This window comes from Lipotes vexillifer, unplaced genomic scaffold (genome assembly GCF_000442215.2).
Source record: "Lipotes vexillifer unplaced genomic scaffold, Lipotes_vexillifer_v1.1 scaffold253, whole genome shotgun sequence".
In the NCBI taxonomy this organism is placed as follows: domain Eukaryota; kingdom Metazoa; phylum Chordata; class Mammalia; order Artiodactyla; family Lipotidae; genus Lipotes; species Lipotes vexillifer.
The window spans coordinates 690,249-703,386 of NW_006780322.1; the positions used below are offsets into that span (position 1 = coordinate 690,249).

The window sequence follows — 13,138 nt, forward strand, 5'->3', positions numbered from 1 at the left end:
GAGCATAGCCTCCCTCAAGACACAGGGTGGTCCTTCCCTACATCTAGCCTCAGGGTCTCTTGCTGTGGAGTTGAAGCTAGAGACCAGGGTCAACCACCAAGAAAGGGGAAGAGCTAATGGACTGAGTCTCCAAGGCCCCACCCCAGGCTCCCAGGCCCTGAACAAGATTGCTCTGCCAGTCCCCGCAGTGGCCCTCAGAGCCAGAATGCACCACGCCAGGCTCGCAGGCTCTGGGGTTGGAGCTGGAGGCCTGTGTCATTAAGAGAGAGACTTTTATTATTCCCATAGGGAAGGGAGACACAAGGGGATCACTAAGAACTACAGCGGGTGCCTGGAAAATAAATTAAAACAGAAACGCATCAAAACAAAAAGGAGATAAGAGAAATGGAGGGTGGCTGGGAGGCTGCAGTGGCCTGCAGCCTGCTCAGGCAGGCAGGCTCTCTGAGGAGAAGGTCCAGCAGTCCCGGGCCTCAGCCAGCCCATTTCCTGTCCCTCTGTCGGTGGTGGTCCCAGGCTCCAAGCCCTCTGGGGCCGTGACTTGAGGCCTCCGCGCAGCCTGGCCAAGGAGTGGCCAGAGTCCTGCTGGGCCCACCGAGGGGCCTGGCCAGCAGCAAGCAGCACTCCGCCCTCGTGGGTTTGTGACCGCCCACACCCTAGTCATTGGACGTGACGTCGATGTCCTCCCCGTTGGCCTGCTTCGTGGCGATGCGCCACCGGTTGATGTGGTGGGAGCCCTTCTTCTTCTGCTCCGACTCGGGCCCCTCTTCCTCCAGCTTCTGCCGCTTGTACTTTGTCCTCCGGTTCTGGAACCACACCTTCACCTGGGCCAGGGAGGGAGGGGCACAGGTGAGAAACACCCAGGAGGCCCCCAGAGCAGCCACCAGGGCCTCAGCACTCAGGCTGAGCTGGGAGCCGGAGAGGGAAACTGAGGCCAGGGTTGTCTCCTTTGGCTGGTGCCACCTCATGCGTCTGGAGGTCTGCCCTTCCAGATGCAAATGAGGGGGGGCCAGGGAGAGGGCACAGTGGGCCAGACAGCGGCAGTTTTCCTGTCTCCTCAACAGAGGGAGAGGAGGGGGTCAGGGAACTGCCAAGCATCCTGGTTCCTGGAACCACAGGAACAGAGAGACCTGGGTCTCTACCAGTCTTTAGAGAAGAGATTAATAATTACTCCTTCTCAGGGTTGATGTGAACAGTAAATGAGGGAATATACAAGAAGCCATCACACGGGTTCTGATGGCCTGGAGTGAGCCCCGTCCCCCGGGGCAACCCTGTGCTCTTTGTGACACAAAGAGGCAGAGTGGACACGGCTACATAACCAGGAGGTGGTGTCCACACCAAGAGCAGCGCCCAGGACAGCCAGAGCACTCCTAGGGTCACAGACCCTGCTGCTCGAGGCTCTAACTTCTCATGCTGTCTAGGTTAGTCCGTTTCACCAGAGGACCCCATCTTAGCAACCTCAGGTGGAATTCCAGAGGGTCTCTGGGGAAGGTGGTGCCGAAGGGCAGGGTTATGAGGCATGGATGGTTTCCTGAAATGACAGCACATTTAAAAAGCAGGTAGGTTTAGCCAACTGCAGTTGGAGTGATCCACGGTGCCCATGCAGGTGGTGAGCGGTAAGTCATGTGTGTGGAATGATGATGAGCACCTTGGTTTGGCAGCAGCAGTGACTGCTGAGGGGAGATCCTTGAATCCTGGGCAGGCCTAAAGGCAAACCTCAGAAACACTACCCACTTCTGCCCCTGCTCCCTGAGAATGGGTGAAAAGTACAGGCCGTAGGCATAAAGCCAGGCAGTGACAGCCAAAGCAGGCCTGGCATCCAGGCCCAGGGAGCGGCTTCGTGCCCAGGATGCCCCACTCTCACATTTCCCAGACACTCCCCTCTGTCCCCTCCATGGAGCCAACCCAGCCCAGGGCTCCTCCAACAGCCCACCCCTCCCCAGAGTTTCCATGGTACCATCTGCCTTGCCCGTTGATTTTCGAGCACGAGGATAGGTGTGAGGGCAGCCAGTGGTCAATGACACGCAGAGCAGCCAGCCAGGGACAGGAAGAGATGAGGTACCTGGCCTTGGTGGACGGCGAGGGAAGGCCTTCTTCCCTCATTTCCAGAGCTGGCTTCAAACCCATTGCCTGCATGTCCCAGCCCAGATAGATGGGGAGGGTGGCAGATGCTCCAGGCGCAGGGCTTCTGGATTCCATGCCCACCTTTCCTTGGACACAGGGCTAGCTGGGCCCTGGGTGGTTCTCGGCACAACCATTTGGCAGCCAGCCTGGCCCCTGCCCCCCGCCCTGGAGCCCACTGTGACTGTGCCAGCCCGTAGGCGGGTGAGCTCGCCCAGACTCCTGTGCAAGGCTTGTGTGTGACTCAGGCCTGGGGCGGTGTTCCTGAGAGCCCGAGGGGCTGGCAGAGGGCTAAGCATGGCCAGCCTGGTGATGCGTGATCTGGAGCAGCACCAGGGACACAGGGCCCCTTTCTGCACCTTCTCCCTCCCACACACACTCCCCAGTCTCCTTCCAGAAGGAGACTCCTCTCTAGTGGGATGGACCTAGGCTGCTGCTCTTGCCCAGCATCACTGGCCCAAAGAAGGAAAGCTTCCTGGGCACAGGGCACAGGGTATGTTTTCACACCAGGGCTGGCTTCCTGGTACATACAAATGAAAAGCAATTCTGAAGACTTTCTCCATGAAAACTACTAGGGTCAAGGAGGCAGCTCCCTAGAAACAGGGACGAAAACTCTCTCCCCAGGCAGCCTGGCTATCTTCCGGAGAACAGTCTTGGGCTGAGTGTCCAGATGCTGTTTACAAAGACTGTAAATAACAAGGGGATGCTTACGACTTAGTAATATCAGTGAAAACTGCAGGATGCACAGTTTGGGCACAGTGTGATCACAACCATGGAAAAACAAAGCCTATGCATGGGGAAAAAAGACTAGAAGGAAATGTACCCAAAGTATGGGTGACTTGTCTTTCTTCTTTCCACTTTTCTGACTTTTCTTTAATGCATTACTGATAACAATTACCAGTAATTTTTATTATTTGGAAAAAGAAAAGGAACTGGGCTCCAAATGTAGTAAGAGGTAAGAGTGACACCCCAGCCAGGCAACACTGAGGTCACCCCAGAACCCCTTCCCTAAAGGACAGAGGACTTAGAAAGGAACCAGGTCACATACTGTGGGTACCAGCACAGTGGGAGCAGCCTTAGGAGGCCTGCTTATTCTGCACTGCCTCCCCTCAACACCGGCACGCTACTCACCTTTCAAGTCCAGGGCGCACTTGGGGTGCTGGCTGGAGGAACCCCTCACCCACCTCTGAGCCCTCTGGGTTTGGGGAGAGAGAGGTTCTTTGTGGCCGCCCAAGTCCCCACCTCACTCAATGACTCTCAGTTTTTCTGATAAGTGAAATCCTTCCAAGAGTCTCCACTTTTGTCTGAGTTACACCACCTGGAATACTCTTACTTAGTCTTCGAAACCCTGCTCCCTTGTTTCTGGACTGGATGTGCCCCAACACCTGTCTGTAACTCCTTAGTGCTTTTTTCTGTCTCAGTAACAATATCCCCAGCAACATGTTAATGTATTTGCTCAAACCTCTGTGTCCTCATCAGATGGTACGGGAACCGGGAGAACGAAAGTGGTATGTTAGCTGGCCTTGGAGGCCCAGTGGGCTTGTCCCAGGTATGTTCAGCCAGCAGGGCAGAGGTGAAGTGACCTAGCCCTGTGCTCTAGGAAAGAGGCGCTTGGGCCAACCCAGAAAACAGGAGAAAATCAACGGTAGAGGGATTGAGGTCTAATTGGAAAGGGGGTTTTGAAAGTGCTAACTGCTGCAGAGATGGGATCCTTTTTTGGCTTAGTTCAGTGGACACTTCTACAGGAGGGTCAGTTCTTAATTCTTCATGCTGTGGAATGGATTAACCACTTCTGGGGGGCGCGGAGGTGGAGAGGAAGAGCCATTGTTGAGGGGACAAGGGTCAGCTTGAGTCAGGTAGGATAAAGAAGGTAAAACTGCTGTGGATGAATGAATGAATGAAGGCATTAAGGCATTAGCAGATTGATCACTGTACGTATTAATGAATGAAAACGTGCATGAGTGAATGGACACATGAACTTACAAACAAGCAAACTACAACTCCAGCCAATGTTTCAGACTTTACCTTTGAATGAACCAGGTCTGCATCCCTTCTTTTCCACCACTCCCCATCTTAGCCCATCCCAAATGGGAGAGTCCGTGGCTCCTGGCCCCTGCATACTTTCAGGTGAATACCTGTCCTCTCATCAAGGAGTTCAAAAACCTCTATCAAGGGACATTTGAGTCTTGTAACTCTGATACAAGAAGTTCCTCCTTATGTCCTACTGTTGTCTCTTCTGTTTTAATTTAAGCCTGTGTCCTCCTATTCTGTCATCCTCAGACACAGAGAAAGTCCTCATACTAGAGAGAAGCTTAGAGACATCAATCAAGCCACTCCTCAGTCTGCTCACCCCCCTGCCCTCTCCACTGGGATCCACTTCCTAACATGATCCGCTCTCAGTGTCAAGCCCGATGCCATGCAAAGCTCAGCCCTCACCCCACCAAACTGAGGTCACCTCTGACTCCCCATCAGCTAGAGTCCGAACTCTTCCTGAGCTTTCTTGGATCCTCCTCTCTCAGTCCACCCTGGATGCTTGCCCTCACTCTCAGGGAGACATCACAAGATTTGCCTGCTCGCGCAGGACCACACCCTCAGAGAATCACTCCAGTCTCCCTTACCTCCCGTGCCCTCTCCTGTCTCCCACTGGACTCCCGGAGCTTCAGAGGTGCAGAAGTTCTTGGAGAAGGGCCAAGACTTAGAACACACAGTGAGCCAGTAACCTTTCCCTAAAATTCAAGTCCACAGGATATCTCCCTCTCAGCCATCTCCCAAAAGGCAGATATTCCAGGCAGGAAGTCTTCTTACCATGCCCCTGGGGGGAAAAAACCCATAGGCAGGTGACCACACACTCCTGCCTCCTAAGACACCACCACCCATGCTCTCGGGACCCAAGAAGGTAACCAGACTTGACAACTCCTGCTCCGTCTTAATCTCAAAGCCTCCCCTTTCTTCCCACCAACCCACACATCCTTCCAGGCCTTGCATGTCTGCGGCCTCCCAGGGACTTCCACCGATGCAGCTCTCCCCTGACTCTCTCAGTCCACAGCTGTGGCTTCAATGGGACTCCAGTCACTCACCCCTCACATGGCCCAGCACTGCATGAGGAATCTCCAAGGCCAAGGCACCACATTTCTGCACGCTTTTCCCTCACAGTTTAGCTCAGCTAAACTGAGCCAGGGAAGGTCAAGAAACACCTCCTGAACTGTTCAGAGCTGGAGAAGCGACTGGAAACACTAACCAATCAATCAGCTGAAGGAACCAAATGCTTTCTCTCACTCCCCCCAAAACTAATGTGCCCCTCCCCACACATGCACAGAAGCTCACAGAGGCACTCCATGCCATGTGTACATAGGATAGCACCTGACCTTTGGGTATTGATCACACTAAGCCCACATGTGCTCCACATTATTGGCATACATATGTTACATACACCCATTACACACACACACACACACACACACACACACACACACACACACACTCGAGGCTGTGATCTGACCCCGGCCCGAGTCTGCCCCAACAGCCACCAGGACTGAAGCTTAGATGGGCTTCACTCCAGTCAGACTCCTGGGCTGCACAACAGTGAGGAACAAATAATTAGAGCCAGAAGGAAGACCTAGCCCTTGCCCAGGGCCCCTCCCTCCACCTCCTGGATTAACCCACGGCCATCCCAGTATAAATACCCCACACGCAACCAAACTATAGCCCTACCCCAAAAAAGCATCTCAGGTTGCCCACCCCCAATATCCCATGCTAGAGCTTTGGGCATACAGACACCCCTGAACTCTGAACTAAGACCCCCACACCAATCTGCTTAACCCTCCCGGAAGTTTTATCCATGAACTGGTAAATAAAATTCGATCATCTAGATCAACAATCAGCTATGAAAGTGTAAAGGGAATGATAGAAGGAGAGGGACAGAAAGGGAGCAGTGACAGCAGAGAGTGAGGGAAATGACTGATACAGTTAACATATGGTTAAGTATACAATCAAGAGAAACTTGCCCGTTCATTCAATACATATTTATGGAGCATCTACTTTTTGCTGGTCACTGAGCTGGGCCCTGGAGCACAGCAAGAAATAGGAAGGCTTGGCCTCTGCCTCCCAGAGCTGAGATGCTCAGGCCTATTGTTTATCAGAGAGCTGTTTTAAAATCTTTCCTGGGTCCCATTCTGGAACTCCTAAGAGAATCTCCTGAGCAGGGTCCAGGAATCTGCATTTTAAGATTTCTTTGAGAGACGGATGCAACCAGTGTACAGACTGACATTTGGACATGGAAGATTATTAAACAGTAGCAAAGTCCTATACACATTATGATATGCAGGAGATATGCTGTGAGTTCTGAGAACCTGGAGGAGGGATTATACAGAAATACAGAGAAGTAGAATATAGATGAGCCAGAAGCTCAGGGCTGAAAAGAACCCTGGAGTTCATTTCATTCAATCTTTCAGATCAGCAACTGAGGCCCAGAAAAAAAAGACAAAGTGAGAGCTGATGAGATGATAACCATTAGAGACATATGCATACACTGTCAGCTGCTAAAGAGCTATAGAGATGGAAGTTTGAGATGGATGGTAGATATACAGAAGGTAAAACAGAGTAGATGATAAAGAGATAATCAACAGTTGGGTAAATAGGAATTATTGTTAAGAAGAAGATAGAGTTAATAAAAAATAGGAAATATAAATTAACCAGCTTTGCAGAGGCAGTTTAATGAAAGCAGACAGAAGTACATGGCTAGATATAAAATAGCTCTCTGTGAGAGATGAATATAGATATTGACAGTAGAAGTAGATGGCAGGGGGCTGATGGGAGTGACTGATGCTTGACAAATAGCTGATAGCTAGAAATGACAGGTCAGCCTGCCTGGCAGATACAGAGAGATAAATAGATAATTAGTTAGTTATACAGCCTAGGTCTTAGTGATAGTTACGAGAGGGACAGAAAGACAGCTCTGGTGATGAAAAAGACTGAACTAAGAGTCAGGAATTCCAGGTTTGGATCTTATTATAACACTAATTTGACATATTACTTTCAACAAAAGGAAGGGAAGCACTGGGGATGAGAATTAATCTTATTTGAGTTCATATTAGGTGACTTTAATCCTTAAACAACCTATTTTGTGGATGATGAAAACAGAACTCAGAGAGGTTGAGTAACTGGCCCAAGGTCACACAGTCAGTTAGCAGGGAGGCAGATACTGAAATCCCATCTGCCTGCACGGGGTGGTCTGCCTAATTCATCTCTCCATCTCAAAGGCCTCACCTGGAAAGACAGGATGCGCTACAAGGAGGTTTCTCAGGCTTAAATCTCCCACAGTTCTATTATTTTGTTTGTTTGTTTCATATGCTTAACCAGCTCATTTATAGATGGAACAAGATTAGCCATGCGTTTTGATCGTTAGTGAATACATTTTAGTGGATACATTTTATTTTCTATCTGGTTTTGTTTTAAATATATGTTTAAGCACCTTATAATAAAAATGAAAGAGAAAATCATTGGGTTTACTAACTGGCATTGTTAGGAGCAAATACTGAGAGGCAGATAGGTTCAGCTGAAAGAAAGTCAATTAAAAATGCTCTGGCTGAGCTAAAAAAATGAAAGTTTAAAAACAATGACATTATTTCAACAAGTGTTAATCTGTGGGTGGTGAGCTTATAAACGGTTTTGTTTTCTTACACTTCTGCAATTAAAATTTAATAACTAATACTTTTAAAATGAAGTTAACTATAAATACCATTCTTAAATTGACACCTTGTTTTAAACAACAATTTTAAAACACTGTTTGCCAAGAGGGAAAAGGGGGTATTATTTTATTAACTTCTTCTTTAAAAAACATATCTTTCTTTAAAACGTTTTTAAATTTAAGTCCGTTGTTTTGTAAGCTTTATCTCTGCAGTTAGAACAGCCCAGCTAGCAAATCTGAAAAAGCCTGGGTCCTGCCGCGGAGATGGGAGCAATGCATTGATGAAATAGGGCATCAGATAGATAGGACAATAGATACCAAAGTGCGACGTGAGCGGCAAAGAGTAAGGTCGGAGCTGCAGGATGCTGGGGACGAAGTTTGGGTTTGGACTCCCCCATGACGCCTTCCACCTATCCTCACTGCTACCCGGGAGACCCCGGCTGCACACACACCCCACCCCCACCTCCAGCCGGACGCCTTCTCACTGTCCAGGACTAGGGTGGAGGACGGCGGTGTAAGAGCGGCGAGGCGAGCAGAAAGGGGAGCGGAAGATGAAATGCCGGCGGGCGAGAGCTGCTGGGCCGCGCCAGCCGACCTCTCTCTTTGCAAATCTGGGCGCTGTCAGGGACAGAAGGGAGTTAAGGTCTCCCGAAGACCATTCAGATACTGAAATCCGCCTCCAGGGCAGCAGCCAGCCACCCCCGCACGTTGGACTCCGGGCGGACTACGAGCTTAGCGGTGCTTCCAGACAGCATTTATTTATGGCAAAGTCTTTACTTACAATAAACCCAAATCTGCCTCCCTATAATTCCCTTCTAGTTCTTTAAATTTTTTTTTCTAATTATCAATTACAAAAATACTACGTGGTGATTGTAATTTCACCCAGTTCAAACCCCTTCAACTCCATTGCAGTTTATTCCCTCCCCGACGCAACAGCCCTTCAAGTGATTGGAAACAGGTCCTGAGTACCAGAATCTGCTTTCCCACCGTTCCCAGGCCCCGCCAACGCCCGCGCACACACGCCACAGTTTCAGAGCCCTGCCAGCCGGGCTGGGCAGAGATCAGTGCCCCCCTTGGACCCCCAGCAGGGCTGCGCGCTCCCGCCTAATCCCTCTGCTTCTGATGTTTATAGCGTGAGGACACGTGGGTTTTCTCCCCACAGCACACCCGCTGGGGGACAGCGAGGCCTCAGCCCGCTTTGCCCCTGCACAGTAGCGAAGCCAGTGCGAGACAGTCCTGGGCACCCCACACACCCCTGAGCGCCCCCGGAACAGTGGCGGGAGAAGGGCTGCAGTAACCGCAGGGCTGAGACGGCGCCAGAGGGCTCGGGTGGGCGCGGAGTGACCGCGGCTTGGGCGCTCAGCGCTCGGCCGGCTCCCGAGGGCGCCAGCCGCCTTCTGGCAACTGGCATCTTCTATAGGCTATGGGAGTGGGGTCGGGAGAAGGTTTGATCCCAACCTCCCGGTGGGTACTTAGTGCTTAAGGTCCTGTGGCCTCTTCGAGGCTGCATACAGTCGGAGGGAAGACAGGCGTGACGGGGGCGCCGCAGGGGTAGCGGGAGAAGCTGGGGAAGGCTGGGGCCGAGGCCGGCCGCTCCGGCCCCCCTTCCACCCGGCCCCCGGTAGCAGCGCGGATCATTACCTGCGTCTCGGAGAGGCTGAGGCTGCCGGCCAGCTGCTTCCGCTCGGCGCCCACCACGTAGTGGTTCTTCTCGAAGGCACGCTCCAGTCGCAGAAGCTGCGAGGGCGAGAAGGCCGTGCGGATCCGCTTGGGCTTGCGCGCGAAGGGGCCGTGCAGAAGCAGCCCGTCCTGGGGCACGTCGCTCGCTGCGGCCGCGCCGCCGACGGCAACACACGCAGATACAGACAGAGAGAAGGGCGCCGTGAGCCGCAGCCCGGCCAACGGGCCGCCCGCGGGAGCCGGCCAAACTACCCATCGCACCGCGCTCTCGCACACGCCCCGGAGTGCTCCGGTGCCCTCTCCAACCCTTGACACACGCACTTCTCTTTCTCTTTTGCCGCCCCTTCTGTAAGTCCACTCCCTTTCCCAGCACCTCCCGGCTGAGGGGGCCTCGCGGAATCGCAGCGCTGCGGATCACTGTTAGGCCAGGAGGTGGGCCCAGGCCTGGTGAGGCCCAATCCACAGTGCCTGGAGCAACCTAAGAGGCCAAGGAGTGGGAAGCTCTTTTTGTCGGCTTGCCCCGTCATGTCTCCCTCAAAGTGGACCAAGAGCAGAGACGGGGCTGGGTGTCAGGACAGTGGTAAGGGGAACAGCCAGGTTGTTAGGCATCCCCCTACCAAATACAGATTCAAGAACTGGAGGGTATCCCAGGAACTCTCCCTTCACACCTGCTTAAACCAGCCTTGCAACTAAATGCTCAGGCTACTAGCCCTTAGAAAATTCCTTGCAACAAGCCAAGGCTCTGCCTTGCAAGTGGTAAAAATAGGCTAGGGGCTAAGTCAACATCCAGGCAGCACCTGGAGGTCTAAAGTTAGGTTTCTTCTTCCCGGCTTTCCCACCTCTCTCCCCTCAGGCCTTCAGGTAAAATCCTCTTCACACAGGACACTTACTGCTCTCTGGTGGAAAAAGGCCTTGCTTCATCCCTGAATAATCCACTGCTGAAGAAACATGTGTATAAATATCTAGACGTCATTTTTCTCTCATAAATACATGCTCCAGCCTCCCTACTGTCTTCTTCTCCTATCCACCATGCAGGATTTTCAAAGAGTGCAACTGTCCCTTGGCAAATGTTGGCCATCACGGGGACTCAGCTCGTACATGCAGGAGGAGGGGCTGACATTGGGCTGGATGGGCCTGAGGTGGTGGGGTCAGGAACTACAAAAGTGAAACTAGCTTCCACCCACAGCCCCAGTCTCAGTGAACCCCCCACTAGGCCTTCACACCACCTCTGGCTTGGTTGCACATGCCAACAAGACTGGAAACAGGCCCTGACATCATCCACGGAGCCTCATGCAGTGGCACATAACAGTACCCTGACCCACCAACAATGCAGAGCACTACATGAAATGTTTTGACAGTTGGTTGTTGAGATTGACTGATCCAATTAATTTCTTCAGAAACGGCCACTTGTTTGACTCAATTTGATTTGTTGTTTCATTTTTTCAGACAATTGTTTGGATAATTCGGTTGAGATCTCCCTTCTCTGGAAATACCTCTGTAAGTGAAGCAAGGGCACATAATTGAGATACTATGGCTAAAACTATCCAGGTAACTGTTCATATCCCTCTGCTGGTGGAAACTGCCTGACATGACTTTCTCCACGTCCATGGGCTTTGGACACCTACACAGGCAAACTTTATTGTTGGGGTTTTCTGTGGAACAGCATTGCCTAGGAATGAGGGGCTAGTGCCTGGGGCGAGACAGAGTTGCCTGAGAGGGAGAAGCCACTAACTTCCAGTCACCTTATCCATTTCAAGTGGCTGGATCTGTGCTGCTGTAAAAGTGAGTGGGATCACATCATAGGAAGATGGAAGGAGGACACCCTGCCCATTGGGCCCTTCAAGGTGGGGGCAGATCCAGGGCTCTCAGGCCTGACAGAAGAAAGACAAGTTTAGCTTGTGGTGGTGGAGGGGACAGATGATCAGGAGAGGTGGTCTGGCAGAGAGGGGTAAGAGGGAGAGAAAGGAGAAGAATGATCCAGTTGGGAATAAGAAGGATTAAGGCCTCAAGTGAGGGCCAGTGTGATAGGCCAGAGATGGAGAGGTGGGTGGGAAGCAAACGATTCTTCCTGATGTTAAAATAAATTGCCTTAAGAATACAGCAGCATTCTGAGCTCAAGTCAAATACCAGCAGTGGTTTCCTCTGGACAAATGAGCTGAAGAGGGAGAGAAAGCCCACCCCTGTGATCGCAGGGTTTGGCCTCAGCAGCTTGACTGGCCCAGATTGGTCAGAAGTGAAGTGGCGGCGGGAGAGACTGGGGAGTTGTGAGTGAACGGGATGCAGAAGTGCAAAGAGTAGTGTGGGGCTGAGAAAGCAGGACTGCAGCCTGCCTCAGTGTGTGTGATTTGATGGCTATTTTGTAATTCCGTGCTGTGTGTTGGTCACTTGTGTGGTAGAGTTCTCTATGTTTGTCTTTATAAACCCCAAGTGGAGGATGGAAGCAACAAGCTCCTCCTGACATACACGTCTCTTTGCTTCAACTCAGGCTATTTTAGGGGAAAGGTAGGTTGCTTGAGGTCTCCCTCAACTGGAGCGAGAATAGCCCCAGTTCATTGTAATGCCCTGAAGGGACAGACAGCATGTATCCTGGAGTCCGTGTTGCATGTGCAGAAACACAGGGGTCCTTCTGACCCAACCAAGAAGAAGCAGAGGCCAGAAAAAAGTATTCAAGATGTTGATTAGTGATGACAGATTTGATTTCAAAAGAATCAGGGCTCTTTCCTGTAAGGAAGAGTATGTTTAGTACAAAACTGAGAAACTCACCAATAGCTGCATGTTTGTGTAAGAACTAGGGTGGTGCCTATGAGCCTGGGCCACTCTCACTCTGACCTATGGAGAGGGGGCTTAAACGTCCCTACCAAGGCTTCAGTTTCCCTTAATTGGATCACAAGGGCAGAACAAGCTTGGGACTGGGCTGTGGTGTGGCCTGTTTAGATGCAGTAATTCTGGGCTCTGAGAGTGGGCTGTCAGTTTCAGACAAGGACAGGTGGAAAAGTGGAAAGGGGCTGGCTTAGTCTTCCCTGGAGCTAGTAACTGTACCCCACCCGCCCCATTTTCCTCCAGCCTTCTCTGCTGGCCCCTTTAAGGCACTGGCTGGGACCTAGCAACGGAGGTTCCCAGGAGTGAGGCGGCAGGAGGTGGGAGCTAGGGATTCGAAGGCCCGGGGCTCGAGCTCCAGCTGCCTCCTGGAGAGGCCGAGGCAGACTGGGGGCTCCGGGCCGAATGGCGGGGCGGAGGGGCCTGGGGCTACGAGACGGAGAGGCCCGCCCGGCAACGGAGATAACCTCTTTCCCCCTCCTCCGGCCGGAACAAAGGCGCCCTTTGAAGCACCGGCCCATTACCACGACCAGTCCCAGAGGGCCTGGTCTCCCACGGCCCCCTCCCGACGCTGCTCCTCGGCCTGGAAAGTTCCTGCTGTCCGGGGGAAATAGCACCGAAGTGCGGCTAACTCGTCGTCTCCACCAGCTCCTCCCCTTCAGGCCTCGAAAGCCGCCCCCGTCTTATGCGTCCCGCCGCCTGGTCCCGACCACCCCGCGCTGGCTTTTCCTCTCCCACCGCCTCGCTCAGCGAAGAAGCCGCTTCCCTGCGCGCCGGGACCGCGCTGCTGGAGAGCGCTGCGCACAGAGCGCAGACGTGTTCCTTTTCGTTCGTGTA

At 52.3% G+C, this 13,138-nt stretch overlaps 1 protein-coding gene across 1 annotated transcript in view; it reads right to left on the reverse strand.

Moving 5' to 3' along the window:
* Positions 1-255: 255 nt before the first annotated feature.
* Positions 256-13,138, reverse strand: part of EMX1 (empty spiracles homeobox 1) — a 16,336-nt gene continuing 3,453 nt past the window's right edge. Inside the window, exons 2-3 of the mRNA XM_007453374.1 lie at positions 9,446-9,630; positions 256-821 (exon numbers count right to left, since the gene is read on the reverse strand). Coding sequence (XP_007453436.1) covers positions 654-821; positions 9,446-9,630 — 353 coding nt within the window. The 3' untranslated portion in view covers positions 256-653. The remainder of the gene's footprint in view (positions 822-9,445; positions 9,631-13,138) is intronic.